The following is a 22,147-nucleotide window of genomic DNA, read 5'->3' as shown; positions in this document are numbered from 1 at the left end:
TGAGTCTCGCGTCGCTAAGATGAGAAGACAGACATGGCTCCAAGGCAGAATTTATTTTGCACAATGACAAAAAAACATCTTTAAATGCAAATTGATATTTCACAGCTGAAGGGAGCCCATCCGACAGAAGCCCCCCCCCCCGGCTCCACGCCTTCCCCCCGCCCCCCCTTCACACCCCCATCAACCCCCCCCCTACCCACCCCAAAAGTCGAAATCTTATCTCTCTTCCAGAATGATCAGGAATGACCTCTACAACTCTAAAACACGCGTTGAGATTATTTGACCGCTAGAAATCTCCACGCGATAAGTCACTTCGTTGAACTATCGTTTGTGGCCAGGTAGCTTCTGACAGATAAGCTAATAAGCCCAGGTGGGCTTTACCTGATAAAGTAAAAATATATATTTTAGTTTTATATTGAAAAAAAGTGATTGACTTACCTTTCCCTTACTTTGCACTCATATCGTGTCTGTGTATTGTAAGCTCCTGCCCTCGCCCCTCCTGGACATCTTCATAGCTCATCGGATTCCTCCAGTATAAATACATATTCCGATTCTATAATACAGACACACAAACAATGTGATGCTGCGTTGGCGGTGGTGCATAAAAATAAATAACAAAATAAAAACTCACACGTGTCAATAACACGGCCTCTACATATATAAACATGTAAAGGGCAACATTTCGGTCAATGGTCTTTCTTCATTAGCTGAGATTGAAACCATAGGAGATTGAGCGAATAATATTTGGAGACATTTCAACAATGCAATCCTAACCACGCTTGGATCATCTTAAATCTACCAACGTCTTATAACGTAGGCCCTTGAAAAGCGACGGAGCCATTTTTAACGGTTTTGCCTATTTTCGAAGTCATTCGACAGTCTGGCAAAAACTAGGCATTTAAAAATTTGTTTTAATCTACAAGCGTCGTACATATAGCCCGCTCGTATAAGATGCAAGCACACACCCTGAAGCGCGTGCATTTTAATTCCCTGTTAAAACACAGCCAATGTAGCCTTGCGATGACCACACACGGGCTACAGAATGAATGTACAAGTAACCCATTAACCGCGTCTAGTACAAAAATGGGTCCTTGCGAGACGAAAAATAACCATTGGGTAGGTAATTAGAATTGATTCCAGTAAGCTCGAGACTCCCAGTTAGACATTGGTCAAAAGCGGTCTGGAGTTTCTTTGTATTGAAGCAATGCCGCCGATAAGATACACTCCCCCCAGAAGGCTGCACGGCTAGGTGTGATGTATATTTAAAAAAAAAACATTTTTTTACATTTCACGTGAAAACAAATATTTAAAAAGGTGACGTTATCTCCCGGAGAACACGAGTCATTCCACGGTAACCTTTAACAAACACGTTATTTCCCTCCGCGAAAGTTTCTATAAAAATGGCACGCATTCATTATTTATTTGTGGACTGCAATATACAACTTCTCATTCATGTCCTTAAGGCAGACCCCCCCCCCCGCCACCGCCGCCCCCCCCCACCCCTTTCCTCCGGGGCGCTCTTCCATGCACGACCGCCGAAAATCCATCGCGGCAGACGAAGCAGCGGTGTCGTTGCTCGGCCAGAGGTGTCAAGCGACGCGCGAGCGCCCGGAAACACCGGGGGAGGCGTCTCCACGTTTGTAATCTTGAGAGGCTGCGTAGGCGGAGAGGGCTCGTGTACGACACCAATCCCTCCGTCACCCTCCCTGTGTGTGTGTGTGTGGAGGCGGGGGGGGAGTTATGGGGGGGGGGTGCGATTCTGATAACCTCTCTGTCGTATGGGCGAAGTATAAAACTCGGGCGCTTCCACCAAAGCCTGACACAGAAGGTGGAATCGGCTCCAGAGTCAGACTCCCAAAAGTGCGTACGTATCTGGGTGGGGAAGGGGGGGGGGGGCGCATCTGAAAAAAAGATGTTGGTCGGGCAGAAGCCGCCACCCCGCACCACCAACCCCCTCCCCGCCACCGTTTTCGTGGCTGCATTGCAACCGAGACGCACTTTGAGCGGCTTTTGCCATCGGTGAAAAATGTGCTTGACACACACAATGGGACTGTTGCAAATCGTGTTTTTTTTGTATCTCTCTCTCGTTTTCTTTGGAGTTGCAGATCGGCACGGCACAAAGGGAGCTGCCGCCGGTTAACTTCGAGTCTGCGAACGCGCGGTGGACTTCAGGTGAGAGAGCGACGGGGAGAAGCGATGGGCGCAGTGGATTTCGGCGGCGTTAACAGTCGCGCGATCAGGAGCACGTTGTTTCTTGCCAACGATATAATGATTACACGGGAGAGGAAAGTAGTTGCGAATGTTATCAATCTAAATATGTATAATGCAGAGTACGAATGCAGATAAAATTCAATTGCTCACTTTTCGAATGTATGGTCCGAGTTTTTTTACGATTTCATCTTGGCTGGACTGTGGTAGCATTAAAGCCGTGATACATTTCGATTCTCGTCCCTTCACCTGATGAAGGCCGCTTGTGTTGTGGCCGAAACGTCGTGAGAATTTTATTGTGTTATTTTATTTTATCAATTTATTATTTTATTCTCATTCTACGCGACTTTACCGAAAGAACCAAAGAAGATGAAGCCGTGATACATGTCACGTCATTTAACTAAACCAAATAATGGAGTGTGGCCTGATTAACCTTACATGTAAAACACACTATGCAGAAATCGTGGCCAAAGATTATTTGCTAAAATGCGATTAATTTTAATGATTGGAATGGCTCGACTGTGGTAGCAAAGTGGACTGGCGATGTTAAATGGATGTGGAATTTCTACCACTGGCTCGGAGCCACCTCTTTTCGTCTTCTTGTCGCGTGGCTTCTGATGTAGACGCAGAGCGACGACTTACAATGTCACATTGAGGTGGTCAAGCCCAGATAACCGTGTCGGGAGTAGCGAAACGTATCGCCGTGATGTCTCCTCGGCATTTGTGTATTGGGGCATTGCGTCGTTATGCAAGTGGCACGGTCTGTTCTGCATGGCCACGGTCGCACCACTGCTGGAGGAGTTCGTAATGTTCCATTTGTGCGTCGGGCATCCGCATCGACTGCCGTGGTTTGTGCAGGAGATGCAGTTTAGGGTGGACCGTGAGCTTCGTAGAAGATCAAAACCGCAGATTCGAGGCCACCAAAGAGAAAAGTGCCGCGCCTCACAGCTCAGTAACGTCAGAGAGGAGGGCTGTGGGTTGCAGGGAGCCGAGGCCCCCCTGTTGTAGAACTACCCCCCCCCCCTCCTCCCTCCTGAATCGTTACCGTCCGAGTCGTAACATGTTGCGTACAATATGTCTTCGCACGCAGCGGGTGAGAGCTATAGAGCCGGGGGCAGAATGCACGGGAGACGAAATCAAAATCGCGTCGTTCACTCATTCTGTTGATCGTTTTTGTTTCGCATGGACTGTGTCGTGCCCCCCTGAGTTTTGTAAGCCCCCCCTCCCCCAGTTAAACAAGGTCACGCTATCGCAAGGTTGTCGCCTTATTCTCATTCGAGCAGGGAAGACCACGCCGACTCTGTTGTGACACCGAAGGCGACGATGGTGATGCTGAACTAAATGTGAAGATGCGCTCTCCTCTCTCTCCACCATCCCTCCCCCCTCTCCACCACCACCATCACAGCCACCCCCCCCCCCCCCCCCTCCGTCAGTATGAATCATCTGCTGGCCTTGACCCTGGCCTCCCTGTGCGTGACCGCGACCCGGGGTCAGTCGTGCCAGGAGGAGTGCGTGACCTGCGACCACTTGGCTCGCCAGGCGGCCGCCTTCAGCTCTCTGGTACCCAGCGGCTCCGCCTGCCGCACACTCCACGTGCTGCCTTGTGCTTGATTCAGATTGCACACACACACACACGGTGCACACACCAGACATTGGAAGACACAGATCCACCTGTAGCTCTACGAATAACGCGAACTCGCTCATCCTCGGCGGATTTTGGCTGCTGGCCATCAAACAAAGGCGGTCACCGCATCGCGCGCTTTCAGATGCGCTTCTTCGGCCGTCTGGAACGCTCTTTCCTTTCCTATATGCGGAAGCCACTCTGCAGCTATGCACTTTTAAATCTAAATTGAAAACTCATTTCTTGAGAACTGCTTCCGATTAGAACGGTTAGCTACGTAGGGTGCGAAATAAATTTAACATACATTAAGTCTCGGCACGGTGCACGATTTGATGGTAGTGTGGCCAGAACCACGCCCGGCCGCCTTTGTCTCCCCAGCGCTGATGTTGTTTACAAACCGCACCAGGTATTCAGTTAAGGCTGAGTTCCACTAGGGGTGGCCCACCGAGACCGATTTAAAAAATCAGCCACTCTGTGTTGGTCGTGAGTGGATAACCAACTCGGGTCGCCAAGTTCGTAGCGCAGCACGCTCACCACTCCCCACAAAAAGACAAAGATCCCCCGTATAGCCTTAACAGACTGTTGGGGCAAGTACTGTTCGTGAGCACCTATGAAGGCCGGCACGGCACACGATGGGGTGGGTGGCCAGCGCCACGCCCGTCCGCCTTTGTCTCCCCAGTGGCGATGTTTACACACCGCACCAGGTACTCATTTGAGGCTGAGTCGACCTAGAGGAGGCCTAGGACCGATTTAGATAATCATCACCGGTGTTGGCCATGAGCGGGAATCCAACTCGGGTCGACAAGTTCGTAGCGCAGCGCGCTAACCGCTACACCACCACTCCCCACAACACAGACATATATTCACTTATACAGGTACAGTACTATCTTGATTTGAAGCTTTCGTGACTGCAGGGATCCATACTCTTTGGTTCTTTCGGTAACGTCACGGAGGTACCTACCGTAGGTACCGACGTGACTTTACCGAAATAACTAAAGAGTATAGGTACAATACTATATATGTCTTCACACACACACTACATGTGCACCCGATATTCTATTTCCAACATGCTGTGCACGATAACGAATTAACATATATACACGCACACACTAAATATATTACTCACAATACACTCTGTTTACATTAATAAGCTGTGCACACTTAAAAGAACAACTTGGAAGTTTAGTTTGCAAGTAAAAATGTATTCCGAACCGGCAAAGTGTTTTATATATATATGACTGTGGTTTGAGGGGAAATAACGTGATCAGTTCAAAAACGTTATATTAAAATCAACTTCTCTAGATAAATGCTTGAAGATTAACCACTATGCCACTGCTCCCCACAACCACATTACCGGAGAAATGGGTCGCTGAAGCGTTATCACGAGGCTCCTGCCTGCACCACTCGCAACATCGAATCGATTTGTGTATTAGCCCGAGTGACGTTATTGACATCAACGAAAAACATTCCCACTTAAAATATTATCATCAGTAGATTTGGCAACCAACGTTGCCTACACACTTTACGAATACAAAATGTAATTTCAAACGTGTGTGCCAATCCGCTCCTGGATTAAGTCCTCCACACACCGTGCATGTGAGTAGGTGGTTGTTTAACCATACTTCACCACGCTGGTCAGTGCGGGTTGGTGCAGGTTGGGTATGCAGGACTGGTTGAGATATCGCTCGCCACTGGAGCTCGCCTGGACCCGGGAATCGAACCCGGCTGTTTTCTTTGTATGGTTCAAAGTGCGTCACGCCAACCACTTCGCACCACCGCTCTCTACCCCAACAAATCACGGTGCCCTTTCATTTACCCACGAAGGCTTCAGCGAGTCTCGAGGCTTCTGCGGTTTTTTTTTCCCCTATCCGTTGAGTCCTGCATTGGGATTGTTTGGCGACAACTGGAAAACCCAGGGGAGAGACTTACGCAATACCCATGGGAGTGGTGGGGGGGGGGGGTAACGCTCACAGCTGCACACAGGATAGATTAAACCTACAGACAGACGCACTACATCGGCTCTGTGTTGACATCACCTGGCCACCTCGCAGACCCATGCCTATAAACACTTGGCAAGCCTCGGAGGGTTCATCTTTCCAAGCACTAACCAGACTGAACCCTTCTTAGCTTCCAATATCCGACTATAAATCGGGCGCACGCAGCGTGGCTGAAATTCCACATTCATGTGGTCGTAGGCAAGGTTCAATCGGCTAGGGGAGGAGGGCTGGCGACACTGGGGGTATATTTCGTGGTGGGGAGCGGTGGCGGTGGTTAGCGGAGCGGCGCTACAAGCCCGGAAACCCGAGTTCGATTCCCGCTAACAGCCAACGTCAGTGACGATTATTTGAACCGGTCCGGAGCCTCCCCTAGGTCGACTCAGCCTCAACGTATTACCTGGTGCGACACGTAAACATCGCCCATTGCGAGACAAAGGCTGCCGGGCGCGGTGTTGACCACCCACCTCCTCGTGTGCCGTGCTGGCTCGCGCACAACACTCGCCTAAAAAAGACGCCTAAGGCTATACGGGGGACCTTTATCTTTGTGTTGGTGGTAACATGCTTGTGATAATGATAATGTCCACGGACCAATGGTCATAGATAATTGATTTCACACATTTTCAGAGGGGAGGGGGGACACTTTCGCCGATAAAACATCAGGGCCACCGCAAATGTGAAACCATTGGGGGTTTGACAGCAGCACGATGATGATGATGGTGATGGGGCGATGTGTTCACGTCTGTGTATTGTCGGGGGCCGCACTAAAGGCCACCAGGAGCCGCCAGTGACCCGCGCGAACCTTGCAACAAAGAACACCGTCTTGATATTGACACATCATCGCCACGACTCCCCCTACCCCCCCCCTACCCCCCGACCCGCCTCCGCAGGTGTGCATCTTGGAGTGCGAGGGCTCCGTCGCATCCTCCAGCACCTGGAGGTGGTGCCGCGAGGCCGTGCACGTGCTGGCCACTCGCGACGCGGCGCTCGCTCACGCCCTGCGCGCATGGGGGGGTCGTGGCGGTGGTGTCGAAGGGGACCCGGCGACCCTCGTCGCAGGGACCAGCAGCGGCATCGTGAAGCGTTACGGGGGCTTCATGAGAAAGGGCAAGAAGCTCCACTCTGCGTCCAGCAAGGCCGCCAACGACAAGCGCTTCTCCGTCTTCTCGGAGCGAGACGGAGACGACCTCCAGAAGATGGAGGAGGCCATGGACGCGGCGCTGGGAGATCTGCAAGCGGCGTCGGCGGCGGCGGCGGCGGGGAACGCCGCTGGAGCCGAGGCGAACGGAGCTCTGGTCGAGTCGAAGCGCTACGGCGGCTTCTTCCGTCGTCAGAGAAGCGACGACGAGCAGCAGCAACAGCAGCAGCAGGAGGAGGCGGCGGCTGCGGAGGAGGAGCGAGACGAGGACGACGACGACGGAGGAGAGGGGAACGCCAACAGCAGCAGCAGCAGCGGCGGCGTCGTCGTGAGCGACGCGGCCGCCGAGGGCGAGGCCGCCGGCGCACGCGAGGGCGCGGGCCGCCGGCACGAGGTGGAGAAGCGCTACGGGGGCTTCATGCGGCGGCTGGGCAGGCCCTCAAAGAAAGAGGGCGGGCGCTACAAATCAATCCTCCGCCAGTACATGGATCTGCAGGAGCCCGGTGTTGGCGTCACCAGCGAGGAGCTCACCGAAGAAGAAGACCTTCAGCAGCAGCAGCGCCTCCGCCACCACCACCAGCAGCAGCAGCAGGTGGAGGAAGATGACAAAAAGAGATTCGTGGGCTTTGCGCGGAGCTGAACGCACCGGCCCAACCACGCCGACCGTGCATTTGACGTCGCGTCCGTCTGAAGAGCGCTGCGCTCACCCCCCCCCCCCCCCCCCTCTCTCTCTATCAATGTGCTCGTCTAAAGCCGCTAATAAAAAAATATATATATGACGATGATGATGATGATGTACCCCCCTCCCCCCCACCAAAAAAATCCCCCACCTCCACCCACCCACTCCGGTGTGAGATTACTTCATGTAAGCGTCGAGAGAAGATTCCTTGGGAGATGTAACGAGATAATCATGTTATTTTTGCATTGACCCGTGATGGCATATATAGCTTAGGTGTTGATCAATGTTGAATAAAACCTATAACAGAAGTGTGCAGCATACCTGACCGCCTGCGTTGTATAGTATTACGGATTGCAATACGTCATGTCGTCGTCGATGCGGGCTGATGTAGGGACTTTGCAGTTCTGTGTCGCCTTATACTCAAGACATTGTCAACGGGAAATTGCACGGCGATCCATTTATAGATATCCCACTATACGGTTAGCAACGTTGTTTTCACTTAGTTAAATCCTCTAACGTCCTTCGTACTGTAGGGACACGGTCAGCCTGTAGGATCGGACTGTAGGGAAACAGGGGGACGATAGGGGTTGCATTGTTCCGTCGTGCTCGTTCGCCTCTCGTCTCAGGACTGCAGTCGGTCAATCCCATCGTGACCAGCAGTGTGGCGGGTATATTGGGATCGAGTTGATCCTATAGTCTGCGACTCGCCCCCTATAAGACCCCTCTCTGGCCCACCTCTGGGAAAGAGATTACCAGAGCATGTATTTTTTTGTTTGCATGTTCAGCACGGGTACCGCGCGTGGTTAATTCAGACTTAATTTCTTGCAAAAAAATATTGCCAGAAAGAGTAAAAAAGCATTCATATTTTTTCATAAGTAATAGATGCTTGGCGAGGCTATCTGCGTAGAAAAGTGACGTTGACAAAAACCCACGTAAAAAAACTGCAGCCTTAAACAAGGGGGGAGACATATATACAACGGGCGACGTTTCGGGCAATGGCCCTTCTTCATTGCAGAAGATAGACGGGAATGTTGAGTGTTTTATTTTTACTGAAGAACCCAAGGGGGCGGTTGGGAAATAGTGTGGTATCTGCAAATGGATCACCGCATACATCAACCACCAGAGTGAGACACCACGTGGGTAGCGTCGCGTCATCACACGCACACACACACGCGCACGCGCGCGCGCACTTGGCTTATGTTCGAGTTGATAATGAACGCCACAAATGTCTGGCAAATCAACGTAAATACATTGTGTTCTTGCTGTTGTGATGGACAAAATAAAATATACAAAAAATATATATACTGCGTGTGACTTTGTCTGATGTTGATGTCATCGAGAACAGCTCCCCGCTGTGTGTGTGTGTATCCGGCTTGTCCCGCGCGCGGTTGGGGCAATGATGTCCGACGTTTCGCTCTACGCGTGGGGTGGGAGCCTTTTCAGGATATCCAGCGCGTGGAGCAAAGACGTTCGGCAGCCGAAGTCACTCGTGCCGAACAACAACAACAACAATAATCACGCGCGCGGTATGACCCCGAAAAACAAAGCAGGGGGCGAAAATGAGGAACAGAGCAACAGCGCCCCCCCCCCATCCCCCCCCCCATTCCCCACTTCAGTGCATGCACCGAGTGTGCTGGAAACAAACAATGCCCACGTGCGGACCATCCCGGCGAGTGGGGGCAGTAGTGGAGCCTGGACAACAACAACCAACAACAACATCGCCAAATCTGCGACAACAAAAATAATCATAAGCCTCAAACAAAACAAAAAAGCCTGAAATTTGTTGAAAGCGATTTGAGTTTGAAGTAAATCATAATAACAACAAAACCCCGCTGGCGAAGGTTGCATTACCGCTATCAAAAGCAACAGCGGCAGCGTTTGCTACCGGAGATTGAGTTTGAGATTACCATATCACCGTGCCCCAGTAAGATCCCACCGCTCGTTCGGGAAGGCGAAGACGCGTCTCTGGCTTGGCGACCCATCCAGCAGTAGAGAAGCTACACACAGCAGCTCTCTCGCTCTCTCGCTCGTGACCGGGACTCGCCGATTGTAACGGGCAGCATTGGTTGGATGCGGCGTCATCGGTCCACCTCGAGCTGCTGCCACCACCACGAGCGACATATCACACCTCTACGCGTTTCAAAAATCCCACACCTTGCATTCATTCCACTTTCGAGTGCCTGCCTTCACTCGGCCAAAAGAGGACCGACTCCAGGGAAGGACTGTGGTCGTGAGACGAGACGGCATGAGCAAGAGATCCGTGAAAAAGAGCTTCATAGCTCATCGGATTCCTCCAGTATAAATAAAGATTCAGATTCTTACAGCGCAATGCAACTCCTATAGTGAGCGCCGTCTTGCTTCCATAGTCCGATCCTACAAGCTGACCGCATCCCTAAAGTCCGATCCGACAGCCTAATCGCATTCCTACAGTCCCATACTATAGGCGGATCTCATTCCTTGGAGACTACGCGTGAGACGGGAGTCACGGGACTGGAATGGGGTGAGATAAGCTGGAGAATCGGACCGTAGGGTGCTTAAGTCGAGTAACAGGTCGGAGAGCTAAACTCCAATATCGCTCAAACGCCAGGTCTGATATGCCCAGGTAAGTCCGTAATTGCTGGGAAGATTTCAAACTTATACCGTATTTTCCGGATTATAAGACGCTCCGGATAGTAAGACGCATCCCAAACCCGTGCCCGGTGTGACACCCACACACACGAATCTACCGGATTACAAGACGCAGCCCAAACACTTGCTTTAAAAAACACACACACAGCAAAGTGCTTCTTATATATTCCGGAGACTGTAGAGGAGCGTACGATTATCATCTGTTAGGTAATAACAAAAAAAACAACGTTTACTCGCATTCAAAAACTGCCAAGATCACAACGAGACTCCCTGCTGCGATTGCTGAACACCATTGACCCCTTGCTCCGATTAGCACGGTTGGCTACGTGCGGTGCGAAAGAAGTTCAACACACACACGCATATATAATGCCCAGCTCTTGTTCAGTCCATGCCTCCCGCCGAGCCCTGCCGCTGTTTGGCTTGGAGCATAGCGAGGGGTTGGGGCCCAGCTACCCGCTCAGGTATCACTCGCCACTGGTGTTAGCCGTGGCTGGGAATCGAACTCGGGTAGTCAAGTTTCAGAGCGTGCTGCGCTTCACGAACCGCTGTACCACCGCTCACGACACAGGTATTGAATTTCGCCACGAACTTTTTTTTTCTAATCGACACGCATCTAAATCGATTCGCCTGATTTAGATGCGTGTTCATTTTAAACAAATTAAATCTCAATTGAAAACTAATTTCGCTAGAAGATCCGATGTTTCGTTTGTGGTCCTTGCCCCGCACCTCCGATTAGCACGATTTTCTACAAAAGCAGTTCAAACATACATAAACATATTGCATAAAAAAACTTCTACTGCCCCGTATCAATCCACTGCTGGATGAAGGTCTTTCCCGTGCCGTGGAGGGGAATAGAGGGGGGGAGGGTGTGATTTTTGGTTACGTTTTTGGCCATACTTCACCACACGCTGGTCAGTGCGAGTTTGTTAAATGCCACTTAGCGCACAGGCATGGAGGCACAGCAGTCCACAGTTACAGCGGCGGTTTCGGTCCCGCCACTCTCCGGTGCTCACTGCCCCCCCCCCCACGCATGCTACGACTCTCATCACCGTCACACGAGGTCGCAATCGCCTCCTCGCGAAAGAGCCCCCACCCCCCCACCACGACTCAGGACATGGCCCGGGGCTTCGATCTTCCGCCGTGAAGCTCCGCAGGATCCCCCGAGCCTCCATGTTGAGCTTCTTTCGCACCGCACGTAGCCAGCTGCATAATCCATCACGGTGGCAGATGACGATGAGGACGCGAATTCCTTACCACGACGACGATGCGTGAATGGGCATTTAAACTCTCAGGCAGTGTGCGGCGACTCGAGTGACGACCCAGAGCCGAATCGTGGAGCACAGAAGCGACTCAATTCCTCGCTCACAGACAGCGACGGAGGAGGCATCATCACAGCGATCCTGCCCCCGATGTAAAATATACAGCTAAAATTATCATCATCAACATAAGCCACACGGCTTATGTTGATGATGATGATGATTGTTGTGACGGATGGAACGTAACTGCACAAAGGTAGGCTGGAGCGAAAGCCACAAAAACTGAGCCGAACAGGGACGGTAAAGACGGCAAAATCATCGCGACAATTGGTAGATTCAATTGTCGAGAATCATGTCGAAGTTCTTTTAATCAGTGACGCCCTCCCCGACTGCCAAAAGCCGGCACACGCCACCTCGTGGCTGCACGTGGCCACAGCGAGCATCCTCCACCTCCACTCGCCTCTCTCCCCTCCGCTCAAGTTTCACGCGTAGGCTTCACCATCACTTGCACACCCCCCCCCCCCCCGACAACCCCGTAGCGTCCCACTAACAAAGCCACGCTCTGGTCACGGGGGCAGAAACAAACAAAGATACCCCGTATAGCCTTTACAGACCTTTGGGGTAAGTGCTGCTAGCGAGCACTTATTAAAAGAAAAAGGTCGGTACGGCACACGAGGGGGTGGGGTGGTGAGCACCACGCCCGGCCGCCTTTGTTTCCCTCGCGGCGACGTTTACACACCGCACCGGGTACTCATTTGAGGCCGAGTCGACCTAGGGGGAGGGCCCAGGGGCCGGTTCAAAAAAAGTCGTCATTGGGTGTCGGTGACTGCGAAACGAACTCGGCTCGCCATGTTCGTATCGTAGCGTGCCGAGCGGACAAGCAAACGCCTGATCACCAGCGGATGCACCACGGGTTCATCATCACCATCAGCAGCTATGATCGACTCATTTAAAGACACACACTCTCTCGTTAATTCCCTTCGGATGCTGCCGTGGCGTCATGGCCAGCGCACTGGACTTGCAACGCAGAGGGTTACCGGTTCGAACCGATATCCCCATGCGACAGACGAAAGAAATTCGCGCCACAAATTGGCACAGCACCACACCGAGTCGCCTGGCGAGTCGCGTGCGTTTTGGGACAAGGCGTGGGGTTATTCCCACCGCTTCAATCGACGTCTGGCGAGCGTGGACGAGTAGACCAAAATATCCACTAGGGAGAGCCTCTCTAGAGCTCCCGCAATCGAACAATTAGTTTTATAACGAGTCGTCGTCCGTGCAATTTGCGTCTCCCACAATCGCCGAGTATGAACCACACACAGCCAAGCTGGAAGGCTGTTAGGAGGCGAGGGGGGGCACCGTCGCTTGCTCCGCAGCTCTCTACACCTAAAGATGTTCGTAGCCGACCGGTGACGATTGTGTATCACCAACGAGGGAGGGAACCGGGAGCACGTGGAGGTAAACGACGCACTCGAGGGAGCAACGCACCATCCCGTACAGAACTGGCGGATCACATCAGTCCACGCCGTGCTGTACCGCATTCTGCCTGCGTGCCAGGGTACGGCGCCTCCTCGATGCCCGCGCTGATCCACCAAACCCTCAGCTGCGGTGGCTTCGCACGTGGCCTGTTACCCGCCGCTGCTGTGGAGGCAGCGGCGGGTAACAGGCCACGTGCGAAACCACCGCACCTCCGGCGTGAGCAAAGCGATGAGAAGAAGGCGCCTCTCGCTTGTGCCGTACCTCGCGGGCTACTTCGGGTTGCCGTTAGCCGTGACTGGGAATCGAACTCGGGTGGGCGGGTCCTTCGGCTTTCGCGCAGCGCGCTACGCGTCCGCGCCAGCGTCGTTCGCAAGTGGATCAATTGCGGGGTCCTAATTGGATGACGTAAATAGAACCACCCCCCACCCCCCATCCAACCCTCCACAATTAAAACAACCACTCTGTGATAATTATTTTTTTTGAAAAAAAAAATCACTTTATTTTATTCACTTTATTTATTATTGTTATTTTTATTTCTACGTGACTTTACCGAAAGAACCAAAGAATAGACTCGTGAGTGTCCTGTCCATTGAGCAATTAGAAATCAAGGGATCACGTGGCACACAGCGCTCACCCTTTCACAGGTGAAGCGGGCAGTATTCACAATGCCTCGACCTTGAGCACGCAAAGCACGTGGCCTCAACCCCATCCGCAGGTAATTGCGGATTACGAATCGTGCGCTGCGGAAGATATCCACTGCACGGGTGTCTCGGGAGAGGAGAGATTACCCCACTTGTACAAATACAGAGATTAATGTATTCATATATATTAAACGTGTGTAAATATTTGCACCTTGTCTTAGATCAGATTTTTTTTTTCAGGGAGGTGAAAACGCTCTCGGTGTAATGCGTATTGTAAATTATTCGCACTTTACAACATGGGGATCCATAGTCTCACATAGCGACCCGCAGACTCACGCCGAGACCCACAATTTCACGCAGACACCCAGAGACTCAGGCAGAGACCCACAGACGCACACGGACACCCACATACTCAGAGAAACTCACGCTCCCACAGAGACCCATAGTCTCGCACAGAGACTCGTACTCACGCGAAGACCCACAGACTCACGCAGAGACCCCGCTGAGAAACTGTCATGCCCTGGCACAGTGGCTTCATCATCAGCGCAGGAGCAGTTCAGGCATCGCTCGCTACCGATGTTGGTCGTTGTGTGATCGCGGGAACCGAACTCGGGTTCGCCCGGGTTCCAAGCGCAGACGCGCTGACCCCCTTCGCCGCCACTCACTCCACCCTCGATTGACACGCGGACACATTTTGCGGTAGTCCAATTCTCAAGGTGGTGGTCTCGTGGCGTCGTCGTCGTCTTCGACAAGGCGGTGGTGCTCTGCTTGTTTTGCCGCGCAACACGGACGGCGACAGCGAATCACACTCGAGAACGACGGCTGCGAGCAAAGCGCGCGCGCGACGGAGAGATGATGGCTACGATGATGATGGACGCATGCCGTGCAGTCGAAGAAGCTCGTAAAGAGACAGAGGCAATGGGCTCAAGGAGTAACCAACGGCGTGTCGTCATCATAGAGTTTATTCCTCTTTACGATGTTAGATAATTGAGTGACCGATTCGCGTCAGCGTGGGGATCGTGTCAGCGTGGGGTGTTGGTTGTTGTTCCTGCTTGCCATATACTCTGCAAACTCGGTTCTGTGTGCGCTCTTGTGGATTGTAAAACACACAAAGAAGAAGAAGAAGAATAAAAATAATAATGCATATGCCGTGTGGCGGGCGAAATGACGACACGGACATGTGTTGATGGATCAAGGCCGACAGTGGTTAACATCCCAAGGGTTGCCGCGGCAAGGCGATATACCACGATACACGGCACATCCTCCGATGTAATTATCCACAACAGCAGCCTTGCAAATCGCTTGGTCCGGTTTTTTTTGTCTCTTCTTAAATACGATCGTGAAACGTCGCCGCTCGCGAAGGCTCGCTTGTGAAGTGTTTTCTTTACGCGACAACACGTGCGTTCATTAAACCAACACCTCTGTGCGCACTTGTTTAAACACATCGCTATAACCAATTACGATTTTAGTTACTTTGCATTTTTTTACCGGAGTAGTTGATGGCTCGGCGGTTATAAGGCGCCATCGTCTGCATAGCTCTTGCAATTACTCGATCAGGATATAATGCGGGTCTTCATGCAACAGATTTTTTTTTGGTTGGATCGTGTAAATATATAAATGTGTCGTTAAAACCGCCACCACCCGACATTAGTCACTACTGGCCAAGACTAATTAGATAATCTATCGAAATTAAAAGAAATAAAATTAATTTTAACCGTTCGGATAGGTACCTACTTAGTGCCGCGTGGAAGCGAAACATCAAATAATACATTGTGTAAATGCATGCCTATACAGAGCACCATACCTCAATAGGGATTACCGTTGGTACGGATATTTTTGTAAACGCAATGCACAGGAAGTATGAGATCAATGGGCACGCATAATGCGCATACATAATTGTACGTTGATTAATTCATCCTCCCCCACTTTTTGGTGCACGAAGAGAGCACAAGTGGTGTCATCACATCTACAGTTGCTAAACCCTAACGAGTAGCCCTGAAATCGTTACCGGACTGTCGAAAGCACGAACGAGTCGATGGCAATGACGCAACGCTCGCGAAATACTTCGACGGTGAGGTTGTGTGGGAAGTTGACATCGCGATGCACATCACATCGTGAACAGTAATGTGGCATCGCGTCGTGGTAAAATATTCTACGCGGCGACCCCCCGGTATAAATAACTGAATCGAGACACGAATTCAACAAAACGCCAACGGGCTAGCGCTCGTTCACCATGACATTTCTCAGGAACTTCAGCAAGGTTTTCTTGTCGCACATCTCCGCGGGATTCATGAAGCCCCCGTAGCGTTTCTGCTCCGCGTGGTCGAAATCTCGCATCTCAGCCTCTACCACCTCCACATCCTCCTGACCCTCACCCTCCTGATCCTGCTGCTGCTGCTGATCCCCTTTCCACTGCTGCTGCTGCCACGGGTAGACGTCCCAAGGTGTCCCCAGATTCCCCTGCAGCTCACGTCGCTGCGCTTGCTCCCGGACCTCGGCGCCGTCATCCGTCTGCGCGCGCTCTCCTCCGCCCTGCGCGGTGCCCTTAGTGGGACGCCGCTTCTTGCCGTACTTGGTACCCCAGCGGAAGTGCTGCACCGTGTACGGCCTCGGCGCCGTGGCGCCCCTCCTGCGGACAGCCTCGAGATCCGGCAGGGAGGAGGAGTAGGAAGATGGCGCGCCGCTCAGGAAGCGCCCCAGGAGGTGCTCCAGCAGCAGGTGCTCCAGCGAGCCGGAGGGCGACGCGGCTGGGTCAGTGATGGCCTCGTCGCACGCGTACACGTCTGCCTGCTGGGGCAACGACGCGCGGTGAGCCGTCAGCCCGCGTGCGCCTGGTTTACAGTGCCCCATTGAAAACCGCTCGTGGAGAAAATGTTGCAACTCTCATTTCAGCCCCCCCGTGGTGTCAAACGTATAGTCCGCAGCTATCATTATGACGATGCACTCTTTGTCTCTGGCCTCTCTATATATGTACTGCACGTGTGTGTCTGTGTGCTGTGAAGAAGCGTCATTGCCTGAAACGTCGCCCGTTATACATTGCATATTTTAAGGCAGCAGTTATGATTATTATTATTGGCCAATGTTGAACGGTGTTTTTGTTTATGGAGCTGTCCAGAGGCTGAGCTCCGGATAGTCTAACCCCGGAGGACTTAACCCCGAATCACACTCCTAAGTAGGTATATTTTCGAATGTGCTGCATAATCGTCTGATGAGTTTTCTGGTTTGCACCCATGGTTTGCCACCCGTCCCCGGTTTGATCTTGTCCGGGTGTCACCCCGACAGTTAATTATCGGCGTCTGTGTTTTGTCGGCTAGGAATGTGATCGTCTTGCATGATACTTGCACGAGTTTGGTCAGGGCTCGGTCAGGGCTCGGTCAGGGCTCGCCAACCTGCGTGCGGCTCTTTGAGAGCTGCTGCTCCGTGACGTCACCTTATGGCCGCCGTGCATTGTGGCTCTTGAAATATTTAGGGTTTTTTTAAAATCAAAGTCGAATGAACAAAAATCGTCTCTTCTTGTGATTTTGATTTGCCGACGCCCGGGCGCGAGACTGATGGAGAGACCCGTCTGTGGTTTGGTCTGTGGACGAGGCGGTAACCCCGAGTTGCAGCGCACACTATCGTCCGGCGCGATGTCCGACGTTTCGCTCCACGTGCCGGGCGAACTTCTTCGCGACACTTTAACCGCTCATCGGCTTCCTCCGGTATAAACACGTATTCCGATATTTAGCCTGCTTCTACCACTGCTGCTGTGAGCGGTCGTGCTTGCTCGCGACAACTGCTGCCACTGCGGTGCCGCTACGTACCCGAGTCCCTGGCAGCGCCCCCGCGATCCTTGCCGGGGGGAGTCGGCACGGCTCCACGAGGAGGGGGGCCCCGCGGCACGGCCCGGGTGCCAGCGCGGACAGTGCCGCGCACACGGAGAGCACGAGCAGTGGCAGCGGCGAGCGCATGGCTGCGTCGCGGGGGGGGGTAGGGGGGACACAGAGTGGGGCGCCTTACTGCTGGGGGGGGGGGGGTGGCAGTTCTCCCCCTTCAATCAGCCCTGCCGTGCCGAACCCGGGCTGTTGCTGTTCGCGGAGTTTCTGATACTATTACGAGCACTTTCACTGACTCTAACCCTGAGCAATTAGCCAAGCAGTCACCAGTGCCAACCCTGCCACTTACTCCCCAAACCAGCTACTCGGACTAACCCAATCCCTAAAACCTTAAACAATTAGCGGACAAGTCACTGGTACTCTCCCTACTACCGACCAAAACTATAACCAACCATATTCTTGGTTCTTTCGGTAAAGTCACGTAGAAGGGAAACAATAAAATAATAAAAAAATATAAAACAATAAAATTATCACGACGTTTCGACTACAACACAAGCAATCATCAGGTGTGAAAACCACAGCAAGAATTTTTTTTTTAAAAGTGGCGGTTATTTTTAACGTTAGCCACTTTTAACAAAAAAATCTTGCTGTGGTTTTCACACCTGATGATGATTGCTTGTGTTGCAGTCGAAACGTCGTGAGAATTTTATTGTTTCATATTTTTATTATTTTATTGTTTCCCTTCTACGTGACTTTACCGAAAGAACCAAGAATATTAATCCTTGCAGTCACGAAAGCTTTAAATCAAAACTATAACTAACCACTCGTGCTAAACCTTTCATTCACCATAGCCCGATGTACTTGGCCTTTCAGCCGCTCGTGCTTTTTTCACACTGATCCTACCCGTACCTCCCATTAGCACGATTGGCTACGTACGCTGCGAAAGAAGTTCAACATACGTAAACACATACCCCGTAACCCCCTCTCGCCTCTCAACTCTCACGAGACATTTTAGATTTGATAATTATTTTTTACTTATGAACATTTTGTCAGTAAACACGTGACTTCTTTAATATAAAATACGCGACAATATTCAAACGATATATAAGGATACTTTACACAAAGTGACGATACAATTATCGTGTAACTTATATCGTGTGATATATCGCCGTATCGCAGCAACTCTAATTTTAAAATACAGTGTGCTTCAAAAGAATGTTAACACTTAGGGGGATTTGCAACACTACCACAGGAAACCACCTGGAGAAAACACGAGGCATGCGTTGACAATCGTGGTGAACAAGTGGAGACTCTTTTACCTTTTGAAGCTATAAGCATACATTTGTTATCACGTTACAGTGTATTATCCGTTATTTTTCCATTAAAAACGATAGTCCCATGTAAGTGTTGACATTTTTTTGAGGCACCCGTATAACCCAAAAACCCTCCTCCTTCATGTATCTGTCCGTTCACGTAAGCGACAAGAAGAGTATTTCGTTTCGCACATCCCATCAGCCGCGCGGCCTTCCGGCAGCATTCACTCAACGCAAGCACAACTCTGGGCAGATTTAGACATTTGGTGTCAGACGTGGCTCGAACCGACAATTCATACACAAAGGGGTGCTCTCTGTCAAGGATTGACATCGTGGGATCGTGGGACGTGACCACGGCTTAGCGTGGGAGGGCTTCATCCAGCAGTGGAGTGATGGTGACCGATGGTGTGGGAGCGGGAGGGCTTTCATCCATCAGTGGAGCGATGATGGCCGATGGTGTGGGAGCGGGGGGGGGGGGGCTTTCATCCAGCAGTGGAGTGATGATGGCCGATGGTGACGATCCGTACGGCGCCGCGCTTGGCCGTTACGAACGCGGATGGTGGGAGCTGGGGAGGGGTGACGATGCGGCGGGGATTGGGGGCCACTCACCTGGATTCACGTGCAGAGCGCGCGCCGCCTGCAATAGACCCACAAGTATCCGGCCACGCCACTCGCTAGGGTACTTTTATAGTTGACAAAGGAGGGGGAAGGGGGGGTGCTGCGAGATTGGGGGGGGGGTAGTGGTAGTGGGGCGGGGGGGTCCACATTAATGGAATTGCGTGAGCGCTTCGGACACAACACCCCCGCCGGCCCCCCACCTCGCCTCCAGCGTGCGCACGTTCCACATTGTGGCGGCGGCGATGCGATTCGTGCGATTCTACGCCGAGATGTCCTCAATTGGGTCATTTTTTTACTTAACATTCCATTCGGAGGTGCGAGCCGCGCCGCGCACTATCAGCTGGGGGGGGCGGGGGGCCTTGTGTCAACAAGTCGAATGCAATGAACAATTGTGGGGTTGTTTTTTTAAGCCGATTCGCGAAGAAAGATTTCGCCGTTATTAATGCGACGTGTGGCAAAGTTCCGCTGCTGGTGATAATCTTCATCATCATATTCGTCAGCGGCCCGTGGTCTATCCACCGCTGGATTGAAGGCCTTCTCTCCCAAAGCCGCCGCCACCATCTCTCTCACGAATCCTACGATGTAATAATCCAGCAGCAGGAGCGTGATTACCACTGACATTGTCTCGCCATTAATGCCATCGTATCACCATCGCCACCGTCACAAAACATCCCCCAATAGCGTTTAACAGACTGTTGGGGCAAGTGCTGTTCGCGAACACCCTTGTGAGGTCGTAACGGCACCTGAGGGAAGTGGGTGGCCAGCACCACGTCCAGCGCCACCACCGTGATCACCACCATCACACCTAGCGAACACAGTCACCATCTCACCACCACATACCTTCATCAACCATGGATTATCTACTGCTGGATGAAAGTCTCACCCGCCAAGCTGTCACCATCTCTTACGATATTGCGATGTTAAAATTCCAGCTCGTAGTGCGCGTTCGTGGAAGAGGAGACCAGGACCGGAATTGAACCCGGGTCTCGACTCAAGTGGCTTGGGTTTACAGGGCAATGCGATGCGAACCACTGTGCCACTGCTCCACTAAAAAAAATATCTAATCACTTCATTTTTTCAGGCCAAACTTCTGTAACAAATTTGACAATGCTTTTTTTCACGAGATCGGTTTTTTTTTTGCTCAAATCAAAATCCATCGTAAATGATGTCAGGTTAGATCGCGAAAATAACAATGCGTCGTTTACCACCTGACATAGCCAATTAGTAGGGTTTATCACGTGAACGAAACGTGCCAATTGGTTACTTCAGCACACCGTTTGTGTTGGAGAATAAACCCACATTTACAATTTGAGTACGACGTTTCGCTGGTCATTACAACCAGCTTCACAACCAGCTGCGGTGGCCAGATGTTATCTCCCTCGCCAGGTATACAGGAAATCGTGGGTTCGATCTCGACGTTGACGTCTGTATATTTGGAGTTTGCGTGTTCTCCCCGTGGTTTCGCGGATTTTTCTCCAGGCCCTCCGGTTTATCCCTACACATTTAGAAACAACGTCACGCGTTTAGAGTATTTGGCTGCTTATAGATTTTCACATGATAAGCCACTTCGTTGAACTATCATTTGTGACCAGGTCGCTTCTGAAAAAGAGCTACATAGCTCAGTGGGCCTTTCCTGGTAAGATAAAAAAAAATAGTTTAAAGTTTAGAGTTTTAAAAACATCCAATTTTCAACTAATTTGAGATTTTCTGAGGTCACATTACAATGCCCAAGGCTGCGCGCTTCTAAAGGTGCAGAGCGCCGGGGCCTTTACTATTAGCACGGTTGGCTAGGTGCGGCACGATTAGAAGTTCAACAAACGTACGTACATTTGTGATGAACACGATTGTGTAGGAAGGACACTTCGGCACAGCAATCTCTGACTTCCCTTTTCACCGCGGTTGTTTCTGTCTCTCCCCTCGCAGCAATTCTAATACAATTCTTCTTCTCGTTTTTAGTACAATAACAACAACAAAAACCCCCATCAGGATGTGCAACTTTATTCTCTGTTCGGGAGGCAATACAAATCCATTTCCCGTTGATTGTTTGCGTTCCTGCGACCGTGTCGAAGCTCATCGATTTGCACGGTTGGCTACGTACGGTGCCAAAGAAGGGCAACGTACATAAAACAAAGATAAAGATCCGCCCGCGTGTAGCTTCTAACAGCCTGTCGGGGCAAGTGCTGTTAGCGAGCGCCTATGAAGGCCGGCACGGCACACGAGGGGGTGGCTGGTCAGCACCACGCCCAGCCGCATTTGTCTCCCTCGTGGCGATGTTTACTACACACCGCGCCAGGAACTCCTTTGAGGCTGAGTCTACATACATACGTACAGACACACACGGGCTACGTTTGTTTTACTCAGTGGGAAATCGCTTCTTCTCCTCTGCTGCTCTTTATGTCTGGAACTCCTTTGCACCCCCCCCCACCCCGCCTGCCATGCTATCGATGCCCCGTGGGTGTGCGATAGACCGTGTTCAGTTTGCGATTGAGCTTTTAATCATTCATGAAGCAAGACACATTTTGTTCAAGCACATTTAAGATGAGTCCAGCATTATTACCGGAGTTCTACGGCATATTTCAGATGAGTCACGACCCAGGGAACATATCTTGAACACGCACGTCTTGTGAAACACGTGGAAACGCTACGTCTGCTGTCAACCTCTTATATCGCAACTACCATGGTGACTGTTCCCATGAACTTCACTCATTGAATAATCCTTCCACATTGAGAACTCCGATCTACCACACTTACCGTTTCACT

The 22,147-nt window shown here is 51.5% G+C and overlaps 2 protein-coding genes across 3 annotated transcripts; one reads left to right on the top strand and one right to left on the bottom strand.

Moving 5' to 3' along the window:
• The first annotated feature begins 1,741 nt into the window (after window positions 1-1,741).
• LOC116946631 (uncharacterized) lies at window positions 1,742-8,938 on the top strand. Of its 2 annotated transcripts, none has more exons than XM_076070015.1 (4): window positions 1,742-1,860; window positions 2,106-2,172; window positions 3,614-3,768; window positions 6,714-8,938. In XM_076070015.1, the coding sequence occupies exons 3-4, from the start codon at window positions 3,643-3,645 to the stop codon at window positions 7,599-7,601; spliced, it is 1,014 nt and encodes a 337-aa protein (XP_075926130.1). In that variant the 5' UTR covers window positions 1,742-1,860; window positions 2,106-2,172; window positions 3,614-3,642; the 3' UTR covers window positions 7,602-8,938. The 2 variants fall into 2 exon arrangements, with proteins under 2 accessions (XP_075926130.1, XP_075926131.1); XM_076070016.1 differs by having other exon boundaries at window positions 1,742-1,864.
• A 5,649-nt stretch (window positions 8,939-14,587) lies between these two features.
• On the bottom strand, window positions 14,588-19,429 carry LOC116946632 (uncharacterized). Its single transcript, XM_032961731.2, has 3 exons — window positions 19,379-19,429; window positions 17,445-17,593; window positions 14,588-16,428 (listed from the first exon to the last, which is right to left on the bottom strand). Exons 2-3 carry the CDS (start codon window positions 17,589-17,591, stop codon window positions 15,859-15,861), a joined length of 717 nt encoding a protein of 238 aa, XP_032817622.1. The 5' UTR covers window positions 17,592-17,593; window positions 19,379-19,429; the 3' UTR covers window positions 14,588-15,858.
• Window positions 19,430-22,147: the final 2,718 nt, after the last annotated feature.

The sequence above is a fragment of the Petromyzon marinus genome, chromosome 27 (genome assembly GCF_048934315.1).
Source record: "Petromyzon marinus isolate PM22_M1 ecotype Great Lakes invasive population chromosome 27, UKy_Petmar_22M1.pri1.0, whole genome shotgun sequence".
In the NCBI taxonomy this organism is placed as follows: Eukaryota; Metazoa; Chordata; class Hyperoartia; order Petromyzontiformes; family Petromyzontidae; genus Petromyzon; species Petromyzon marinus.
This window is presented reverse-complemented; position numbering and strand designations above follow the sequence as displayed.

Excerpts from the sequence above, each read along its gene's own strand:
- LOC116946632 (XM_032961731.2), bottom strand. The coding sequence starts at position 17,591 with ATGCGCTCGCCGCTGCCACTGCTCGTGCTCTCCGTGTGCGCGGCACTG. Across the intron at positions 16,429-17,444 it reads GGGCGCTGCCAGGGACTCGG|GCAGACGTGTACGCGTGCGA; the intron begins GTACGTAGCGGC and ends TTGCCCCAGCAG.
- LOC116946631 (XM_076070015.1), top strand. The coding sequence starts at position 3,643 with ATGAATCATCTGCTGGCCTTGACCCTGGCCTCCCTGTGCGTGACCGCG. Across the intron at positions 3,769-6,713 it reads CGGCCGCCTTCAGCTCTCTG|GTGTGCATCTTGGAGTGCGA; the intron begins GTACCCAGCGGC and ends CCGCCTCCGCAG.